This window comes from Eptesicus fuscus, chromosome 14, assembly GCF_027574615.1.
Source record: "Eptesicus fuscus isolate TK198812 chromosome 14, DD_ASM_mEF_20220401, whole genome shotgun sequence".
Classification (NCBI taxonomy): Eukaryota; Metazoa; Chordata; class Mammalia; order Chiroptera; family Vespertilionidae; genus Eptesicus; species Eptesicus fuscus.
In genome coordinates this window covers 79,146,543-79,169,583 of record NC_072486.1, presented here as the reverse complement: position 1 = coordinate 79,169,583, position 23,041 = coordinate 79,146,543, and the positions used below count along the sequence as shown (strand labels likewise).

The following is a 23,041-nucleotide window of genomic DNA, read 5'->3' as shown; positions in this document are numbered from 1 at the left end:
TTGTAGCACACAGCAGTTACAGACAGTATATAAACAAATGGACGTGGCTGTGTGCCAATAAAACTTTATTTATGGCCGAAACTGGTTTGGCTCAGTGGATAGAGCGTCGGCCTGCGGACTGAAGGGTCCCAGGTTCGATTCCGGTGAAGGGCATGTGCCTTGGTTGCGGGCACATCCCCAGTGGGGGGTGTGCAAGAGGCAGCTGATCGATGTTTCTCTCTCATCGATGTTTCTAACTATCTCTCTCCCTTCCTCTCTGTAAAAAATCAATAAAATATATTTTTTTAAAAATCTATCCCTTTAAAAAAAAAAACTTTATTTATAGACACTAACATTTGAATTTCATCTAATTTTTACATGGTATGACATATTGATTCTTTTCAGCTATTTAAAGATGTAAAAACCAGCCCTGGGTGGTGGTGTTCAGTGGTTAGAGTGTAAGCCCGTGCCAGAAGGTTTCGGGTTGCGGGTTGCGGGTCAAGGGCACATACCTGGGGTACTGGTTCACTCCCTGCCCCCATTAGGGTGTGTGCTGGAGGCAACCAGTCAGTGTGTCTTGAGACATCTATCTGGGTTTTTTTCTCTCTCCTCTTCCCTCCCTCCTTTCCACTCTCTGAAAAGCGATAGAATATATATCCTCAAGTGAGGATTAACACAATAAAAATAAAATAAAGATCTAAAAACCATTCTTATTCGTAGCTCATAGGCTGAGCAAATTTGGCCCCTGGTCTGTAGTTTGCTTCTCCTGTTTTATATCCTCAACAGGATCCCTCCCACTGCTCTGTGTCAGGGATGAAGGCGGTCGGGAATGGAAGTGGGAAGACAGCCATCAAGGTCTATTGATGAAGTTCACCATCAAGGTCTCACGGACAGCCCAGCAGTGTGGCTCAGTGTTTGAGTGTGGACCTATAAACCAGGAGATCGCTTTTCGATTTCCGGTCAGGGCATGTGCCCAGGTTGTGGGCTCAATCCCCAGTGTGGCATGTGCAAGAGGCAGCCAATCAATGATTCTCTGTCATCATTGATGTTTCTGTCTCTCTCTCCCTCCCTCTCCCCTCCTCTCGGAAATCAATAAAAATATATTTTTTAAAGGTGTCATGGACTAGTGGAGTGCTGGTGAGATGAAGAGGAGACAGATTTGAGATGCTCTTTAATATGTTAAAGATTGTTAATTAGAGGAAGAATCAAACTTTGATGTGGGCGATGTTGAGGATAACATTAGGTGGTTAGCATGAGTGCCTGAGTGGGTAATGGTGCCACTGGCTAAAATGAGAAATGGTAGAAAAGAACCAGGATTTGGCGATGGTCTACCTACCAGTCCATACACTTGCCTTGTCTTTTCGATGGTCTGGAGACAGGTGGCTGCTCCTGCAACTGGGGTTCTGGGGTGTGCTGCTCCTGGGTCCTCATGTTGCCTGAGGATCTGCCCCAACATACCCTCATACTGCAGGGTTGTTGCCTTGGCAGCAAAGGAGGTTGCAAAACCTATTTGGCCGCACACTGCTCCCTGTGCCGGGGAGGGTGCTGAGGGTTCCTGACTGACTACAGGCTGTTTCCATTTTCCTGCTGGGGGAAGAGGAAGTTGGGCTCCGTGTCTAAACCTTTTCATTTTGCATAATTGCTACCAAAATGTGTGAATATATTTAAGAAATAAATTGTTTTCTTACTCTTACCATGTTTCTGAATGAGCATTATCCTAAAAAATTGGACAAAATGAACATACCTTCTATTTCTTAGATCTCTGGAAATCTTTCTTGTAGGCAGCTGTGTTTATACAAGTAGGATGTTCCTATCCCTTCAACTATGGTATTGAGCAGCATTGTCCAATAGAAATAGAATGCAAGCCACATGTGGAACTTAAAGTTTTCTAGTAGCCACATTAAACAAGTAAAAAGAAAGAGGTGAAAATAATTTAATATAATTTAGCCCAATATGTCCAAAATATTATTTCAGTATGTAATGAATATTGATATTTTTACATTGTTTATGCTAAGTTTTCAAGTCTTATGTACATTTTATACTATGACCTATCTCCATTAGGACTGGCCACGTTTCGAGTGCTCACTGTCCACCTGTGGCTGGTGGCTGCTCGCTGGTGGACAGTGCAAGTACAGTGAGGAATGCCAGGGTCGTTAGTAAATGGACTCAGCAGATTTGGAAGAACTCTTGAGGAAATCCTATCTAATAAAGAGGGAATATGCTAATTGACTGCCACACCCTCAAAGATAGCGGCGCCCACAGCCACAAGATGGCAGTGCCCAGTCCCCTCAGCCCCCAGCCGCCCAGGGCCGGCCCAAAGCGCAGGCAAGCCTCAGATGTCAGCTGCCCAGCTGCCCAGGGTTGCCCGAGGCTAAGGTAACCAGGGCCAGCGGAGGCTTGCGCTGTCAGCAGTGGCAGCAGCAGAGCTGTGATGGGGCATTGCCTTCCCCTGATCGCCGGGCCGCCTCCCACCCCTGAGGGCTCCCAGACTGAGGGGCAGGCCGGGCTGAGGGATCTCCCCTCCAGTGCATGAATTTTCATGCACCGGGCCTCTAGTAATATTTATAATTATTCATGCTGATGGTGAATACGCTTTATCACTTGATGTCCTAATTTTTTGTCATTACTAGTTTTGATCAGTCTTAAACTTTATGCTCTTTAATATGTTAAAGATTGTGTTAAAATTTGAGGATTCATCTCTTGTTTGCTTTTTTCAGCTCTTTCCCATCCTGACCCTCAACCTTCTTCCCAGTTCCCCACAAATCTAGCAAAATTTATTCTTTATTGTTGCCAAATATTTAATTTCCTGCAGTTTATCAGGTCTATCACCTCCCTTGCCTTCCAAATCGGCTTCCTCTCCAACTCTCCCTATAGAGATGAGTATCCTATTATTTTTTAAAGTTTTTTTTTTAAATATGTTTTTATTGACTTCAGAGAGAGAGGAAGGGAGAAAATAGAGGGGTAGAAACATCCTTAAGAAAGAAAACACCCTCTGCTGGGGATTGAGCCCGCAGCTAGGGTATGTGCCCTGACCGGTAATCAAACCCTCAACCTCCCGGTTATGGGTCAGGTCTCAACTGCTGAGCCACACTGGCCCGGCTTGAGTATCCTGTTTAATCATCTTTGGCAGTTTCATGGCCTTTCCTGGCAGCACTTTTTTTCCTTTTATTTATTTATTTATTTATTTATCCTCACCTGAGGATATTTTTCCATTAGTTTTTAGAAAGAGTGGAAGAGAGGGGGAAAGACAGAGAGAAATATTGATGTGAGAGAAACACATCGATTGGTTGTCTCTTGCATGAGCCCTGACCAGGGCCCGGGCCGGGGAGAAGCCTGCAACCCAGGTACGTGCCCTTGAACGGAATCAAACCTGGGACCCTGGGTCTGCGGGCCGACATTCTGTCCACTGAGCCACACCGGCTCGGGCACTTTTTTCCTTTTAATATAATAACCTTGACAGTTAATAATTTTTTTTATTTCTGTAACTCATATCTATTTTCATGTTATAAACTTATCTCTCGTGTTCTCAGGGGGATATATCTGGAAGCATAGTGCTTGGTAGTAAGCACCCAGTGAGTATTTGAGTAATAATTTTATCAACAAGTTTTACTTGGTTAGTCTCTGTCTTGTCTTTGTCATAATAATTGCACCTTGGTTTTCGTATGTTTTGTTGTTTTTTCTCTCCTAGCATCTATTTAAAAATTGGGAAGGGGGTGTGAGAAAGAATAAGATGATGTCAACCATGCTTCACTCATAGGCACAAATGAGATAATTCACGCGAAACTGTTTTTGTAAACTCTTAAAACAATGTCTCGCTTGTAGGTTGTGGTGAACAATTAAAATTTGAATTACCTGCTTCACATGCCCTCATCTGACCCTGTATGTGGTGGAGATTCAGGTGGTCTGTATATTAGAAGCCTAGGGGGCACCGTTGGAGAACACACAGAAACTCCTATGCACTCCTTTTAAATCAGAATGCTGAGATGAGTGTGTTCTTTTTTATTTTTTAAAAGGCTTCTTTGGTGACTGATGTATATACATGTGTGTATATAACACCGCCCCTCACGGAAGCTGCAGCCCCGATGCTGTTGTCGGCAGCATTACACATTTTTACTGAAATGGATGCAGCACTTGGCAAGCATTAATCGTCATTGCTGTCATGTATGGGACACATTGGTAAACCGTGCAGCTCTGGCTCTTCATCAGTGATGATATATTCAGGGAGCAGTCCACTTAGAACCCAGGTGATTCTGTAGTCTCTCTGCTGTTTGCAAACCTGGTCCATTTATTGATGTGTGTTCTGTGGTGGCTCCCAGAGAAGCATCTTCCTGCACTGGTGCCAGCCCTGTGGCACTCCTGGACTGCAGCATGCTGCAGGCTCATGCCAATGCCAGGTTGTGCTCCATACAAGCCATTAGCTTCTGCTTTTGTGTTGTCTGGAGCCTCCAGTGACATGCTGGAGGGCCTGGGGAGAGGACACTGGGAAGGGAGAAGGTGCAGCTGGCCCACCTAAGTCTAGCCCTGGCCGCCACGAGTGACTACGAGACCAGCAGAGGACCCAGTCGAGCGCAGCCTTAACTGTAGACTCGTAAACAGATGAAGAGGATGCTGGTCTCAGCTTCAGCCACTCAGTGTGGGGCAGTTTGTTACACAGCAGTGGAGAAATTGGCACTAGTTTTCTACTTGGGGAGGGGGCTATATTTTTATACTTATTGATTTTTGTATTTTGCTGCTGAAGTAGTTGTTAGTATATGTCATTTTCTTATATTTCAGATTACTAGGCATAATTATTAAAATGCATTTTTCTCCTAAGCAGCTTATATTTGTCTTACAAGCATTACTAATAATGTTTATTGAGTACTTATTACATACTAGATATTCTGCATGTATTTTCGTTTAATTTTCACAGCCATCTATAAAGTAGATGCTGTTATTATCTCCATCTTCCAAATGAGGAAACAAACTCAGGAAAACTGCCTGCACTCACATAGCTAATCATCACCGTCCTATTCTGTTTAGTAAAAAAACTATAAATGTCTTGTTTTTCTTTTTTATACTTTTTTATTGAGGTATAATTTACATGTAGAGGAGCTTGACTTTTCACATGAATACGTTTCTTCCTGTTAAGATGAATGCGTTTCTCTGTTAAGAATGCCTCTAGCTGGCATTTGGGTGTACTGCACTGACATATTTTTCAGAATCACCCATGGAATAGGACTTCAGTCAGTGTTTATGGACTCAAGGTGATCTGTGTTGATCATGGTATGGGGAAAGCTTTATCGACTTTGGAATGCAGTACTGGAATTTAATAGCCATTTGTTGAACACATTATAAGTTGTATTCTAATTTTAATTGTGTACTTTCATCAACCCCTGCCCCCCTCCCCCAAAGCTGCCATCAGCAGATGACGTGTTTTAGAATAAATGGAGTCTTAGAAATGGAAAAAAAATGATTATTACGTGGTGAACACTTTTTGCCCTGTAAAGATTACCACAATTCTATTATTTCCTTGAAATGTATATTGGTCTATATTTTATGTAAAATAGTGGGAACTTATTTCAACAGATTTACCTAGGTTTTTTAAACATTTCTTTAGAATGTTTGTGAAAGAACTTTTTCAAATTCACTTGATTCTGTTTAGTCTTTTTTCATAAGTTTTTAAAATAGAAGTGATGCCTTCAATAATCTCTTTGGAAATGCTTAACTATTTTGTTAAAGTCTTCGCCAGACCTTTAGAAAATCAATTTCACCTATTCCAATGATTTTTTTTTTAATATATTTTTATTGATTTTTTACAGAGAGGAAGGAAGAGGGATAGAGAGCCAGAAACATCGATGAGAGAGAATCATCGACCAGCTGCCTCCTGCACACCCCCCACCAGGGATGTGCCCGCAGCCAATGTACATGCCCTTGACCAGAATCGAACCTGGGACCCTTCAGTCCGCAGACCGACGCTCTATCCATTGAGCCAAACCGGTTTCGGCTATTCCAATGATTTTGATGGGTGTTTTTTCTTATAACAGTTCTTCATGTAGTCATGAACCTAGTATTGCCAGGTTCCTCTTTGCGCTGACTTCCCCTGTCCTCCTATCTCTATCCCTTGCATCATTTGGGTTTTTCATCAGCCTTCATCTGGCCCCAGTCCAGGGTCCTCTATGGGGAGCTTGCATGGTTCCTGGTAGGGAATCGGTGACTGGAACATGTCCCAATTGCCACCCTTTCCCAAACACAAAAACGTGGCCCCAGTGGTCAGCAGCTTCCTTTAAGTTTTTGCATTGGCATCTTATGGTGGTTACTCAAGTCCATTATGAGGGCATACCTGATGCCTAGTTCTTTTACAAAGACCTAAGTTTCTTGAGGAATTTTATGTCTAGATTCTGTCAATTAAGAGTGAATGTGGGGTCAAGTGTTAAGATTAAAGCAGTGATGACTCCTAGAGAGAAGACTCCTATTTCTGTAAAATATAAATTTATCAAATAGAGGAATGATGTTCATAAAAAGACATTAAATATTTCAGTTTTATTGTAATACAGATTAATATTGTAATCAATTAGGTTCTTAGATTACAAATTAATTTAACTCACACTTCTTAAACAGTAAGGAAAGTTACTTACACACATAAGTGGAAGACTCGTGGTTGACTGAGTGGTCAGTCAATTCAAGAACAGAGGTTCTTGGCTCAGCTGGTGTTGCTCAGTGGTTGAGCATCAACCTATGAACCAGGAGATCATGGTTCAATTCCTGGTTAGAGCACATGCCCAGGTTGTGGGCCAATCCCCAGTAAGGGGTGTATAGGAGGCAGCCAGTTGATGATTCTCTCTCATCAATGTTTCTTTTTTTTAATATATTTTTACTAGAGGCCCAGTGCACAAAATTCATGCACGGGGGAGGGGGGTTCCTCAGCCTGGCCTGCACCCTCTCCAATCCAGGACCCCTCGGGGGATGTCCGACTCACAATCCAGGACCACTGGCTTCTAACCACTCACCTGCCTGCCTAATGCCCCCAACTGCCCTCCCCTGCCAGCCGATCGCCCCTAACTGCCTCTTCCTCGGCCCCCACCACCATGGCTTTGTCCGGAAGGAAGTCGGACATCCAGAAGATGGCCGGTCGACCCATTCTAATTAGCATATTACCCTTTTATTAGTATAGATTGATTTCAGAGGGAGGGAGAGAGAGAACCATCAATGATGAAAGAGAATCATTGAATGGCTGCCTCCTGCATGCTCCCTACTGGGGATCAAGCCTGCAACTCGGGCATGTGCCCTTGACTGGACTCGAACCCAGGACCCTTGAGTCCACAAGCCAATGCTCTACCCATTGAGCCAAACGGGCTAGGACTCTCATGATGTTCCAATCTCTCCCTCCCCCTTCCTCTCTCAAATCAATCTTACCTTATAATAGACAAATATGCAAATTGACCGCACCTTCGCTACGCCCAAGCCACGCCCATCAGCCACGCCCACCAGGAAACCGTTGCAGGGACGTTGGGGTGTGGCGGAGCCCAAGGCCGGGAAAGCCAGCGGGGAGCCTGCGCCGATCGCGGGAGACCACTGGGGGTCGGCTCCTGCGATTGGTCGCAGGGACGCTGGGTGTGGCCGAGCCCAAGGCCACCACCCGAGGCCAAGGCCTGGGTCCCCGGTGCTGGCAGAAAACTGGTGCAGGCAGCCAGGTGAATGAAGGTCTGTTGCACGAATCTTCGTGCAAACGGGCTACTAGTCCTATATAATAAAAGGCTAATATGCAAATGTCATGATGCCCTCATGCCATAACGACCAATCAGCAGGAGGCTGCGTACGTGGGGACTTGACGCTGTGTCCCCACCCGGCGCCAGCTGGGGATGTGAGGCCGCATCCTCACCCGGCGCTGGCCGGGGATGTGACTCATTCCCTTTTAATGTGCACGAATTTCGTGCACTGGGCCACTAGTAAAAATATATTTAATAAATAAATATTTTTAAAAAGAACAGAAGTTCTTTCATCTCTTTATTTAGCCATCCTTGACCTTGGCTTTAATAAGGTGGTGGCTGCACCTTGTACTAGTTTAGTCAGAACTACTGGGGTGATTTTTGGAATTTCCTAGGTGATAACAGAGTGCAGCTAAATTTGAAAACCGGCACTCTAAACTGGAGAACTTGGTTTGGAGATCAGCATCACTGGGGAGCTTGGTAGAAATGGGAAGTCCCACATCCTCTACTTGCCTGACATTTTCCTTGAAGGCTCCTTAAACCAGGGTCTACACACTTTTCAGGTGTTACTGTCCAATTACTACAGGCCACACAGGTCAAATGTGTCTCCATGGGTGTGTTTAACTTGGGTTAGTAGACTGGAGCTTTAAGTGACTGAGATCATTTCTGTAGAGTGCACTCATGGTCAAGCGTGGACACCCAACAACTGCAGCACCCAACAAGAGCTATTTGTAGTGCAGAGAGAAAAGTGGGAACGGAAGTCGGTATACCAACTTGGACTTGAAAGCTATTTAAATATTTCAGAGGCACTGTGAACAAAGCACATGGAATGGGGTAAACCAATGGAGAAACCAAGAATAGTTATTTCAGGAGGGAGGGGGGTTTAGGGGAAGACCAGGAGGGAATGGGATCTCGAGGACAAGGGGCTAGAGCAGCTTTTGTGGGAAGAAGAGTGTGCTGACCTTTTCCTTTGATACGTCGGCAAATGTAAAGAGGACCAGGCCGAAGGAGGAGCTGCACGGCACAACCCATTCAACTATTGCAGTAATTGTTCACATTGACTGATCTGGGAAGTAGAGGTGGTCACAGCAGGTGACCTGAGGTTAGGCATTACCCCTTATTCATGGCTATATTCTAGTACCTGGTCCATAACAAGTGTTACTTTAAGTGCTTATGGTCTGAGCTGCTGGGAGGAACTGGAGGATTTGGGAGCAGCCTGGAGGCTGGAGAAGTTAGGGTGATCTGTTCAATTTGAACTTTTGCCAGAGGGCAGTGGTTCTTAAACTGTAGTGTGCAGCAGAATGGGTAGGGGATTAATATTCCCATCCTGTAGGTTTGGGTGGGACTCAAGAATTTGTAGTAAGTTACCCTGTGACGCTGCTAGGAAACTTGGCTGTTGTAGGAGAAAAGGAAGCACAGAGAGGGTTCCTGAGATGACAGGACGTGGTGGGGGTGCAGGCATACACCAAAGCTTAAGAGCGGTCTCGCCCTAGCTGGTTTGGCTCAGTGGATAGAGCGTCGGCCTGTGGACTCAAGGGTCCCAGGTTCGATTCCGGTCAAGGGCATGTACCTTGGTTGCGGGCACATACCCAGTAGGGAGTGTGCAGGAGGCAGCTCATCAATGTTTCTCTCTCATCGATGTTTCTAGCTCTCTATCCCTCTCCTTTCCTCCCTGTAAAAAGTCAATATAATATATTTTTAAAAAAAGATTGGTCTCTAACCCACATAGTTGTAGGACTTGCCTGCAGCTGAGTCCAATAGGCTCAAAGCAAGTGATTAAATCACACAGTTTATTGGAGGGCCTAGGCCCTAGGGAATGGAAATGGGAAGAAAGGCTAGTGGGCAGTGATTGATCTTGGGGCTTCAACTGATAGGGAAGGAAATGGTGGAGATTGGAGATTCGGGGTATAATCATTTAGAGTAGTATATTCCTAGCCTTTTTCACTGTGGTCTGTAGTAAGAAATACATTTTACTTTGCCCCGCAATCACGAATGTGAGTTTAACTGATCCAAAGTTTCATAACACCTTTCTTATTTACATTCCACTCTGGTGTTCCTGTTTCTTTGAAAACGGTGCTGATTGTAGCACAGTATGTGGATTTCGTGACCTGGTGGGAAAACATCGCTTCCAGGGATGGTCGGGATTAGAGTCAGAAAGTGAGGCACTGGCAGAATGCTGCCCTGCTTGCTGATCGGTGCGTGTAGATATGGGAGGTGGAGTCACCGGTGGTCACCACGCGATGGTGTGCTCCTGAGGTGGGTCACTGAAGTGGCATGGAGACAGTTTTTTGTGGCAAGACCAGTGAGCTTTGAAGCTAAACTGTTAGGACAGCTTGTGCACATGGACATCAAAGTTCTGTAAGCTGATGGGAGGAAATTGAAGTGAAAGTGAAAGCAGGCCTTGGAATGGGTTGTGTCCCAGATAGACCATGTGGTCCTCGTGGACCTTCTGCCCAGTGACTTGATAAACTAGTTGCTAGATTGAAACCCTCTCCTCTCTGGTATATCCTATGGTTCCAGAGAGTGTGGGTTTCAGGGGGAAGGAGAGTAATGTACAAGTGGTTGGGGGTTTTTAGGAGAATAAGCATGAAAACTAGTTCAGAATTCATCTGAAAACAAGTGTTTTGTGTAAACAGTACCTGTTTTGCAGTGATCATGAAGTATGAGATTTAGTTGACAACCTTGAAAATACATCTTCTGTAATGAAAATATTGGGTGGAAAAACGTTCTGTGCCATATTGTCATTGTGAAATACACTGAGTGGCCAGATTATTATGATCTCTGAATGCATAATAATCTGGCCACTCAGTGTGTGTGTGTGTGTGTGTGTGTGTGTGTGTGTGTGTGTGTGTGTGTGTGTATTAGAGGCCTGGTGCATGAATTCGTGCATGGGTGGGGTCCGGCCAGCCTGGCCAGGGGGAGGGGACATGATGGGCGGTTGGCCAGCCTGCCTGCTGGTCGAACTCCTGGTCAAGGGGACAATTTGCATATTAGCCTTTTATTATATAGGATATACACCGAGTGGCCAGATTATTATGCGTTCAGAGATCATAATAATCTGGCCACTCGGTGTATATGTTACTGTGCAGTTTTTACCTGGTAAAAGTTTAGGTGAGACTTTTTTTTTAATTGTTTTTATGATTTTTTAAAGTTAAGGTGGTTTTTAGTTTTGAGAAAGAGTATTAGAAAGTTATTGTGGGATACTGGGTTACATTATTTCCAAATCTTGCATAATGTGTTATCAAATTAGAAGACTTGTCTCTGTGTTGATACACACATCCAGGTATGTGCTGCTTTTCAGTTTACTTCAGCTCACGCCTGTATTGTTATCATTTAGCATTTCTCCAAGAGTTGGTCCGGAGTTTGAGATTCTCCCCAGGCTATACAAACCTGTGAGCCTCTGAGAGCTTGATCGGTGCTAAAACATCTTTGGGAAATAATTAGTGTTCCAGAATGTGAATTTGACAAGGACAAAGGCCCAAATAGATGTAGGAGGTTATTATGAGGAAAACTATAAAAGGTGATCAAGTAAATAATATAATTTGCTGTAGGTCAACAGGGCCTTTTGTAGCTGCAAGCAAACTGCATTGGAAAACTTGGCCAAAGGAGCCAAATTACTGCTCTAGATGAGGACGTCCCTTAAAGCCAGAAATTACTAGAACCAGGACTGAGGACACTATGAGCAGTGGGGTTCATTTACTAAGATTAATTATCAGTTAGTGCTGACTTGAAGATTTCAACACTGGTTGCCTAATAATTCTGCTTTTAATGGAAACAGCAGAAAACAGCTGTCATGTCAGCAAATGTAGCCTACCTGTCCCTTCTTAATTTAAATAATTAATGATCTCCCCATAGGGGAGAGTCCAGTGGAGGAGAAACCCAAGGGAGACTTAGCTTTTCTTCAGTCCCACTTCTGGATGAATTAGCGCTTTCTCCTAGGCCCGGCTGATTGAGAAATCCAGCTGCTCCCTGAGGACTGGGGTTTCCGATCTGGTGTCCCAGTTACTCAGGAAGAGTGTGCTGTCATCCTCCATTTGATTCAGGTGGATTACATTGTCTGCTTTTGCCAGAATGATTGCTTATGTTTTCAAGTTAAATGTGAAGTTAGCCAGGCAAATACTCTGTGCCCTCTGTGGTATAAATGAGGAACTCTTCTTTAGATATGAGCCAGTAATTGTGTTTTTAAAATGTGGTCCACTTGTTAGCTGTAACTATTTATCTCATGCTGTCTTGTTTAGTGTATAGGATTTTCTTTTCAATTTGGTTGTGGCTTCCTAAATTTCCTGTGCTAACTCCTGAGGCTATCCTCCCTTCCCCTCACCCCTGCAGGTGAGACTCACCTGGTGCCAGTTCGGAGAGCTGTCTAATCCAGTGTTTCTTACTGGTTTTCCTCCACTTTGGGGGAGTTTATCACATACATCATACTTAACCCCTTTCTTTACTGGTTTTAGTCCAGTTCTGCTTCAAAAAAAGTTTTAAAAAAAATCCCTTTCTTTTTAGCTTTGTAACTCTTGACCACTTATCTTTAAGGTGAAAAAAAACTTTCTTCGCTTCTTTCCACTTGTAAGACAAAAAAACAAGAACAAAACCCCCAGAGTGTCTGGAAGTATTCTTAAGAAGCCCTAAAGAAGGTCTTTTCTTTCTTCCTAATTTAAATATATTTTGCTTCAAGCAATAGCATTCGATATAAATAAGAATATTCTTATTCTTTAAATTTTTTCAGCTTTGCTCACATAAAAGAGGGTTTTTTTATTGCTATTTTCATTACATAAAAGCTGTTCTATATCTTGAGCTAAATGCCTCTTTATGAGCTAGCTTATATAACAGTCTTTTGAGCACAATTCTTTTGAAATGCATGCAATTCCTGGACAACTACTGTATCCGGTATCACAGGCAGGCCCGCGTTTGGGGACCAATAAGTACTAGACAGTGGTTTCTTAATTTCTTTTGAACTGTTTCCTAGTCACATTTATAAAATTGAGATCTTTTATAGTATCTGAATGTATGAGAGTGCCCTTTGGAGTGTCTGCAGGGTGTCTTTGCATTAATTAGTGCAAAGACTAATTAATGAAGGTACTTTCGGATAACTTCAAGCACTAAAAGAAATAAAACAGGATGGCATGATAGAGTGGCGTCAGGGAGTTGGCACCACCTTAGATGGGATAGTTTTAGCGATGGCCTCTCTGAAGAAGGGACATTTGAGTGTGGACCAGAATAATGACAAAAGTGAGTCAGACTTTCAGAGATCTGGGGACTAGAACAAAGGCGCTAAGGCTAGTAGGAACTTGGCAGGGACAGAAGAATGTGACTGGAGCCTGGGAGGGCCCCTGGGGGGTGGTAGCCGTTGAGGTTAGGGAGGTGGGCAAGCAGGCCCTCTCCCCCATTGTGTGTGGGTCATGGTTCCAAGTTGGGAATTCATTCTAACCAGTTAGGATTTTAAGCAGAGAAGTAATGTGTGATTTTCCAAAGCGCTTGTAGGCTGCCTTGTGGCGAGTGGTTTCAGTTGTCAGTAATTCTGGAGACACCATGGACTTTGTTTGGCTGCTTGGGAGGAGTAAATAACAAGCCTGCCAACTTGGGGATTTTCTAGTTGTCTCCCAGGAGCTCCCACTTTTAAACCAGCTTATCTATTGATAAGTATAAGAGGACTGACTGCCTTTGGTGTGAAAACCTCATGCCGCCTGTGAACTCCTCTCTGTGGTTTCGGGAAGGCAGGCAGACAAACTCCAGGAGTCCTGCCCTCCCTGGCTCTCCCTGCAGATCCTCCCTGCAGGTCCTGAGATGGAAGTTGATTCGGCAGCATGTCTAAGGGTGGACCTGAGAAGGAAGGATTTGGGATGGAATTAGGGAGGAACCACTCCCTGCTTCCTGCTGATAAAATAGTCTGGACTGTTTCTTTTCAGGGAGCCCTGCTCTGATGTCCTCCAGTAGAAATTGTAGATGACACGTAGCCGTGAGAACATAGGGCTCAGTTATCACAGTGTTTTGGTGAGTCCAGAACATTTCTGAACTGTCTCTGTGTGCAGGACACTGATAGGCCTTTGACACTGGATGATAGACACAGGGTCTCTACCTTCACCAACTATTAAAACTAAACACTTTCATTATTTTTTCAGCTTACCCTCTAAACCAGCTGTATGTGGAAAAAAAAAAAACAAACTAATCATGTTTTACTCATTGCCATATTAAAATTAATAGCCAGATTTTAAAGACACCAAAGGAGATCAGCTTAGCTTACACCTTATTTAAGAGTTGTTTACCTTTAACAGAATATGCAGTGTGCTTGTTGGTCAGTATACACTGAGTGGCCAGATTATTATGACCTCTGAAAGCATAATAATCTGGCCACTGTGTGTGTGTGTGCGTATCTATCTATATATATTAGAGGCCCGGTGCATGAATTCGTACATGGGTGGGGTCCGCCCAGCCTGGCCAGTGGGAGGAGACATGGGCGGTTGGCCGGTCTGTCTGCTGGTCAAACTCCTGGTCGAGGGGACAATTTGCATATTAGCCTTTTATTATATAGGATATACACTGAATGGCCAGATTATTATGCGTTCTGAGACCATAATAATCTGGCCACTCGGTGTATTTGTTAATGTCACAAAAGCATTTAATTCATAATAGCTTATTTGCTTAAATTTCTGTCATATTTTCACAAATTATGAGGTTGCCTAAATGCTAATTAAAGGAACATTTTCTGATCTCAATACCTTCAGTTTCTTCATCTGTTACAGTGGTGGGTTTTTTGTAAAATATTAGAATTACAAATTTTTTGCCTTGATAATGCCAACGCATTCTTAGCTGTCACTTTCTTTTACAGGGAAATCCTCATTGACAATTCAGTTTGTTGAAGGCCAATTTGTTGACTCCTACGACCCAACCATAGAGAACAGTAAGTATTGTTTTCAAGGATTTATAAACTGAGGAGCCTGCCTTCTGCATACAAACAGCCATTGTGTGTTTGGAGGCTTTGATGGAAGGGTATTCAGTTAGACTTATAGATCACCAACTAGGGTCCAGAAAAATGCTTCCAAACACTTGACCCACTTTACAGCGAGTGATTTTTTTATCCCACATCCAGATCCTGCCATCTAGAAATTGTTACTCATCTCCATAGGAATCAGAGTCCTATATCAGAACCCTGTATGCTAGATTCTGCTTTAGGAAGATGGAGAAACTGCTTCTTTTTTCCCTTTTTCTTCCTCTTAACAGTAGCCCTCTTTAGGGGTTGGGTTCTAAGCTGGAGAAGAACGATGCAAACACTATGATTTCCTTGTACCTTACTCTGTGGAAGCCCCAGCTGCCCGACCCTTCCAGTCCTGGCTCCTTAGGGAAGGAAGTCTGGGAGAAGTGAGCTAGCTGTTCTGGGGTTGGACAGAGCAGTCGCAGCGTTAGAACAGAACCTGCTGGCCTGTCGGGCCGTGTGCAGCAAAAGCACTGAAGACCAGAGCCAGCCACGACCTTTACCTGGTCCGGTTTCAATCCATGGTTTCAGAATCTCCCTGAAGGATTCTAGGACCTTGAGCCAAATCTTGATTCTGGGGATCACAGAGGAGAATCTGAGGCACTTCGTCCGGGGAAGTTGCTTGTTAGAAGCTAGTCTGGTTTCAGGCCATCTTAGAACCCCAGCTCGCCTGGAACCAGTCTTCTCAGATTGTTGACAGCAGGGCTTACCTGGGACTTGTCACCAGGAACTTGCAGATTTAAAGATGGGGTCCAACAAAACCTGATTGGCATATTAGACAGGCAGCCTGCCTAACAGCCAGGCTCCTAGATTCATAGACTTCACCTGCCCAAAGCTTGTAAGAGAGACTTAAAAAGAGGCTCTCAACGGGGATTGACAAATTTGGACCAAATTGCCTATGAGCTAAGAATGGTTTTTACATTTTTAATATTTGAAAAGAGTCAAAAGAAGAAGAATGTTTGTGACATGTGAAAATATACAACTAGAAATTCACATTTCAGCATCCATAAGTAAAGTTTTATTGGAACATAGCCATTCTCACTCATGTACATACTGTCCGTGGCTGCTGCTTCTCTGCATCAGCAGAGTGGATGGACAGTTGCAGCAGAGACCATATGGCCCACAGAGCCTAAAATATTTACTGTCTGGCCCTTTCCAGGAAGTTTGCTGACCTCTGGCTTAAAATATCCAGCTGTCCTTTGTCCCGTAAGCTGGTAGCAGGGAAGGAAACATGTTGGTTGCTAAACTAACTGGGAAGTCACGTGTTTGAAAGTAACCTCTGCCTTATCTGGAAGGAGGAATCCTGGTGGCATCCTGTTGATTTCCTTGGCTGTTGCGGAATAGTGTGCCATGTGAGAACAGATTAATTTGAATGCTGAGTGGACAAGTCCGTTTCTCTCTCCATTGGAATCGGAACACAAGAAAACCATGTTCTTGGCCTTGATATTTGCTATACATAGCAATTTAGAATGCGGCGTCCTTAAAGAGATAAGGCTCATTTGAGAATTTTATCCATAGAACAATAGAAGATAGTTTTCATGGTAAGCTCTGCTTATAAAAGTGATTTTTATAATTGTATATCTTTGTGCCATTTAAGATTGAGTGAGAAGGAAAGTCAATGTGTTATCTATAAATGCATTTTCTTTATGTGTAAGTAATGGATCAGACAAAAGTCCAACTTCCTTAATTAGGTACTGTCTCAGAAATAGAATGAAAGGACCCTACTTCGAAGGCTGTCAACATCATCTTTAGTCATGTTTTTAATGTTTTCCTATCTAATACTTGGTGTTTAATAATATATTTTTTTGCCGAAACTGGTTTGGCTCAGTGGATAGAGCGTCGGCCTGCAGACTGGAAGGTGCCGGGTTCGATTCCGGTCAAGGGCATGTACCTTGGTTGCGGGCACATCCCCAGTGGGGTGTGTGCAGGAGGCAGCTGGTCAATGTTTCTCTCTCATCGACGTTTCTAGCTCTCTATCCCTCTCCCTTCCTCCCTGTAAAAAATCAATAAAATATATTTAAAAATAATAATAATAATTTTTTTTTTCAGTGTCAGAAGTGAATTCATTTAAAGTCTTTAGGCAAGAGCAAAAATGAGTATTAGTATATGAATCCCTTAAAAGTTCATGAGCGTGCCCGGCCAGCCAGTGTGGCTCTGTGGTTGAGCATCGACCTATGAACCAGGAAGTCATGGTTTGATTTTTGGTCAGGGTACATGCCTGGGTTGCAGACTCCATCCCCAGTGTGGGGCGTGCAGGAGGCAGCTGATCATTGATTTTCTCTCATCATTGATGTTTCTATCTCACTCTCCCTTTCCTCTCTGAAATCAATAAGAATGTATTTTTTAAAAAAATTCATGAACATATTCAGACACCTGATTCTATTTCCCATGCTTCTGACAGTAACACAGGACAGAAACCCTTCCTCAACCCTTCCCCCACTATTTAGTAGAAAAACATTGCTCAGTGATAGTAAGGGATTGGAGAGGAATGGGATGGTCGTCATAAACTTGTTGCGAGCCACATAAATAGATGGTTTTGTGGTTCTAAAAAACACTGAATCTGGAAATGATCCAGTAATTATTTTACACTTAATTCTAATATAGAACAGGGTGTTTGTAGCGAACATTCAGTGTTGACACATTTATATGCAGGATCACTGCAAAAGCAAAAAGTCTGGGACTTTTAAAACATAGAAGAAAACATCGATAAAACCACATATTTTTGTGTTTGGGGAAATGTTTACACCAGTGATACTGCCTGTGCAAATGTGCTTATGTACCTTTGTGCTAATCTGACAGCTCATAAACTAGATTGACATGAGGACATGGAGGAATAGCACCAAGTCACAGCTCTGCCATCCCAGGGTAGGACTGCTGATGAATTACTAACGCTCCTCAGCAAATTGGGAAGTGGAAATCAGGAGTTTATCAAGCCTTGTGTGGTGGGCAGACTGCCCAGTGGGGTGTGGGTGAAGAAGCGTTCACCATACACGTTAGTAACGCAGATCTTACTTTGTGAACACCTGATCTAAGAAGTCTTCAGGCTGAGCCTTGATTATTAGATTTTACTAGTAAGTAGCTATTAGCCTGCTTAGAGGAGTTTCAGGATTTTAAGCTAGAAATTAGATTAATTTCTCCAGGGATTGAAAAAGGGAGAAAGGGTTCAAGGAAAGTGGTGTCGGGAAAGCCAGCTTCCCTCTTCTCCACAAGGCGGTAGAAGAGTTTGCTCCCAGTCTGTGGACTGGCAGGCGGATCTCAGGATGCTTCCCTTTTTCTGTAGTGACAGCAGGAGGCACTTCTCCCAGGCAGATGGAAGATCTGCAGTTCCATCTTACCAGTTTGTGTGGGAGGGTTTACATCCTTTTTATGTGCAAGGATATGCTAAACGTTTGTTAATATTTTATTTCTTTTCTGTCTTATGTTCAGTTCCATTTCCTGCCTTTTTACTCCTACCTCCCCAGCCAGTACTTTCCATCTCCGTGGCCGAATCTTCCCGTGTTTCTGACCTGGCAGCTCTGGGGGCCCCTGGGTGTGCAGGTCGGGCTCAGGCTCTCTGCCCTTGCGGTCCAGGGGTCTTCCCCTCGAGAATTTGCCCGTCTCACCGTACCCCGCCCCAGCCTCTCCCCTGAACTCCGGGCCTTTTTACTGAGCTGCCCTCAGTCCCCTTGGGTATTTTAATGGGCTTCTCAGACTGAGCACACCTATCCCTGCCCCTCAGTCCCCTCCTGCTGGCCCCAGGGCCTCTCCCGAAGGCTTTTCTGTCTCGGTTCGTGGCAACTCGTGCCTCCAGTTGCTCAGGCCAGAAATTGGAGTCTTCCTGCCTGCCCGTTCTTCACACCCTATCACAGATATCGGCAAGTCCTCTTGGTTCTACCTTTGAAGTATATCCAGAATTCCACATGTCTCACACCTCCATCTCTTCCCCCTGGTCACTCTATTATGGGCTCCCACCCATGTCCCTTGTTCATTTTTCTATTCACAGCCTAACCAGAGTGATCCTTTTAAAATATGAATTGGATCCGGTTACTCCTCTGCTCAAAACTCTTGACTTCCCATCACTTCCAAGTAAAAATCTAAAGTTCTGACCAAGTCCTATGGCCGCCTGCCCCTCCCCCCTACCTAAGTGCCTGCCCACCATTCTCAGCCTCAGCTGCACTGACTTTTTTTTTTTTTTTTTTATCTTCACCTGAAGACATGCTTAGAGAGAGGAAGGGAAAGAGAGAGAGAGAGAGCCAGAGACATTGATGTAAGGGAAACACCAGTCGGTTGTCTTAGCTCCAGCCAGGGATCGAACCAGCAACCTTTCAGTGCACATTAGAATGCTCAGCCAACTGAGCCGCTCCGGCCGGGCTGCACTGACTCTTGCTTTGCTCACTGAGCCTCTCCTTGCCGCTGCACCTCCTGGTGCTGCTCCCAGAGCAGATACTGACAGCAGGTCTGTCCCCAGCCTCCTTCCTTCATGGTGTCCGCTCTGAGGCCAGGGCCGCAGTAGCTCCAGCACCTCGTGGCGAGAATAATAGGCACTCGAGAAATAGTTCTTGAGTGAGTGAATGGTGTTTAGTTTAGATAATTTTTCCATAATAATTATACTTTATAACCACAATTACTTAGTTCTAACTAGAGGTTGCTATTTTATTGCTCACCAATGTTTCTTCTAGAATTTTCATCAAGTCTGAAATATGTTGATCTTGGGTGAGGTGTGGAAGGCAGGTGTTCACCGAGGTGCCTCGTGGCTGCCCCCTGGTCCACAGTGAGGGAACGCACAGTCGATGCACTGTGCACCCCAAGTTCAGAGAGGTTGCAGTGTGAAAAAAAATACAGTAGAACTTTTTCTTAGAATCCTTTCTTTAAGTGATAATTTCCAGAAAGGGCACAAGAATGCTCTCAAGTGTGCAATTGCTCGAGTAGTGCGGTGCGTGCCCCGCTGGCACTAGGAGAGCCTGATGCTGGTGTGGTTCTCCCGGGTTGTTGCTCCTCTCCCTGTCACTTACAGTTTCTCTCATAACTGTCAGCACCTGCCTTTCCCTTTGGCAGCTCTGATCAGGTCCAGCGGGCAGCCAGGGACATAGACTCCTCATGAGCCAAGAAGGCTGGGATGGGGCGCAGCAATCTTTTCCATTTGGTTGTCAGGATTCCAGGTGGTTCTTTGTAATAGTCAGTTATTATTAATAGTCTTTCCTCTTTTGTCTATATTTGCTTGAAGTCTCTCTCCTTGGAATAAATACTTAGTTGACTTTTCCAGAAGTTACTTGAGTCTGATTTCTCCCTCCTTGGTAGGGAAAAGAAGTTGTGACAAATTGCTTGGATCCTAAGCTAAGTGAGAATGATGGCTTCACATAGAACATCTGTTCAATGCTGAGTTACCTGTCAGTAAGATTGGGGCTTTTTACATTCTGGGAGTTCATAGCATTTCAGTTAATATTAGCTCTTTGTGCTCTGACACCAGACTTCCTATAAATTAGTGAAAAGGTTTGTGCTTTTGATTTATTCTTGACATCAAGCTTTATGTTATATATTTCACTTTTTCACAAGAGAAAGGACTGTCCACAGAGCATTCAAATTTCTTTACGGGATATGAACTATTGCCTGATTTCAGTTTCTTTGAAAAAGTCCAAGGTTTGCCCAGTCTTGATTTCAGTCAGTTGCCAGTGTTTTTAAGCTACATAACGGGAGTAGAGAAGAATCTATACCCTCGGAGATTTGTCCTTTTTGTTTTATGGAACCTTTTTAGGAGATTATTAGGGACTCTGTTTACTTGGCTGTCATTGTTCAAGCTTTAAGTGATTTAAAGTTAATTGTTTAGCTAACTAATATTTAATTCCCCTTTCCTCCAATAGCTTTCACAAAATTGATCACAGTAAATGGACAAGAATATCATCTTCAGCTAGTAGACACAGCTGGGCAAGTAAGTATCTCTCATCTCTTCTCTCCCACGGCGCTTGTGGCGGTCCTGGCCCAGGCACTCACTGCACACAGCAGCAAGTCCAGGAAGACCCCTGGGGACTTCAGGCCATCTACTGTGTCTTTCTGAAGTCACTTGTAGCTGTTTTTCAAGAATTAACCTGGTTTTCTACTTTAGAATTGTTTTAAATATATTCATAACATTGTGAAGGTTAATGCTTACTGCAGGAGAGGCACCTGTTTCCTAAACTTTATGTCAGACTCACGTTAGTGCTTTTTCTCCCTTTGTGATGTGTGTTCCCTACATTAAGAACAAAAATAAGTCTTTTCCAGGGGAAAGGCATGAGAGGTACAGGGCAAACCAGCTGGTTCATAGATTGATTATATGATTACTAGATTAAGGGTGTTGGTTTGATTTGCTGGACAGTAGGTAATTGCTAAAGGTTAAATAACTTTTAACAAAAACACGATCTTTTCACAGGTTAATGTGGGAACTGGATCGCCAGGGCAACTGACGGGAAGCAAAGGGTGGAAGAAATTAAGAGAACTTGAAGGGAACAAAGAAGCCCCTTTTTGTGGGCTTCATTTCCCTATTGCCATGGCACCCAGTCCAGCTTGTATAGAACCCATTCTGTTAGGCTGGCTTTATTACAGTTCACTGGCAGGTGGGGAGTGGGAGGAGCCGAAATGTTGGATTCTAACTCCTCACCTTGCATCTTAAGAATGACAAAGGACCACCTGGCAGGAGGGTGTGTGTGGTGCGGTAGGTGGAGGCTTTTCCCTGGAACCTGGGGAAGTTAGGGTCGTCCTGTCTTGTTTGGAATAAACTGCCTCTGCTTTATGCTTTGATGTGAACATAGAAGGAAAGCGTAGCCCCAAGTGAGGCAAGAAAATATCTGTCATTTCAGCACTGGAGGAGCCCTGGAGTTTCAGTTATGAAGCTTCAAATAAAACAAGTCGAACGCGTGTGTCCCAGAGCTGTGACATGTGACTGTCATTCCCCCTGCACACTCGGCCTGCGTGTGCAGGTGCATCTCAGACCTTGTGGTTTTCTTAGAGCAGAGCCATCCCCGGCTTATTGTCCAGGGTCCCGTCCAGGGGCAGAATGGGGTCTGGGAGCTGCTGGAACGGGAAGCAAGAGAAGTCACCAGAAGGAAGTGATGGCACAGGGGACGCAGTCTGTCCTGTAAACTAGTGTAGAGGAGACTCGGGTGAGGCCTGGTATGGGTTTCTTAAGATTTGTATCTCTTACAGTTAAAGTGACTATAATTTATTGCCTAAAATGAGACACTTTTAAGAGTGAAGGGCACAGGTATACTTATGCTGGGACAGCAGGTATACCAGAGTTCTGGGCAAAGAATGAATGGCCACACTGTTTATAGTGGAGTGGACATTATCAGGATTTCATCTTGCCTTTATACCTTTTTTTTTTTTTAATTCTCACCCAAGGATATGTTTTTGTTGATTTTTTTAGAGAGAGGGAAGAGGGCTGGGGGAGAGAGATATGTGAGAAAGAAACATCAACTGGTTGCCTCCTGTACCCCCCCTGACCAGGATTGAACCCTCAATCTTTTGTTGCAGAGAACGACACTCTAACCAACTGAGCCACCTGGCCAGGGCTGTCTTTATATCCCTGTTCTGGATTTTCATCTAAGCTCGTGGGAATTGGGGCTGAGGGTGTAAATTGATCAGTCACAGTAGCATTACGGTGGAAATACCCCTCGTAGTCAGCCAGGAAAACCAGCACTTCATGGATGTTTGGAGTGTGGGCTCTGCAGTCCCAGTGCCTGGGTTCCAGCCCTCGCTGTTACTACCAGTGACCTTGAGAAAGTTAGTGAACTGTCTGTGCCTCAGACCTTTCATCTGTAAGATGGCAGTAATTGTGGTGTGTGCTTCACAGCATCGCTGTGGGGTTGAAGAGGATTTGGTCCTTATTTGTGGATCTAATGCTTCTGAGGCTAGAGCAACGGCCTCACGTTGCAGCTCAGTTGACATTAACAACTGGGGTAGAGAAATGCAGGTGTCTCCTACTTGGAGAAGAGCTGTCCTTGAAAACATTTGCCTGGAGAGATCATTTCTTCATATTGACGCTCCTGGCCACCGTGGGAGGCGTGTTCCTCTGAGGTTCTTGTTTTTCTCTAAAGCAGAAATGTACACTTGGCCATCACACTCCTGTAACTGTCTTAATGATCGAGTTCTACAAAGAACGGCCCCAAAAGGAACCCATCTCAGGGCGTGAGTGTAGGAGTGAGGGAGAGGCCAGAGCGAGGTCCATTTCCAGCTCTGCTTGTCTTGCTGTTTTGGGTTCTGTTACTGCCACATAAGAATATTTAGAGAATTTTCACAAAAAATATATCCAAATTTAGCTACTTGGAATAATTTGTTCTCACTGCAGCTAACAGTTCTTAAAGGCTATATTCATGGCTAGGAGACCAGAAAATAAAAGGCTATGTTAGTATTTACCACTCATGATGATGTGACACAGGCATTACCTTCTGCGGACACCCTG

At 44.1% G+C, this 23,041-nt stretch overlaps 1 protein-coding gene across 1 annotated transcript in view; it reads left to right on the top strand.

Annotated features, from left to right (window-relative positions):
* RHEB (Ras homolog, mTORC1 binding) overlaps positions 1-23,041 on the top strand; it is a 42,597-nt gene that overhangs the window by 9,406 nt on the left and 10,150 nt on the right. Inside the window, exons 2-3 of the mRNA XM_054725941.1 lie at positions 14,488-14,559; positions 20,469-20,536. Coding sequence (XP_054581916.1) covers positions 14,488-14,559; positions 20,469-20,536 — 140 coding nt within the window. The remainder of the gene's footprint in view (positions 1-14,487; positions 14,560-20,468; positions 20,537-23,041) is intronic.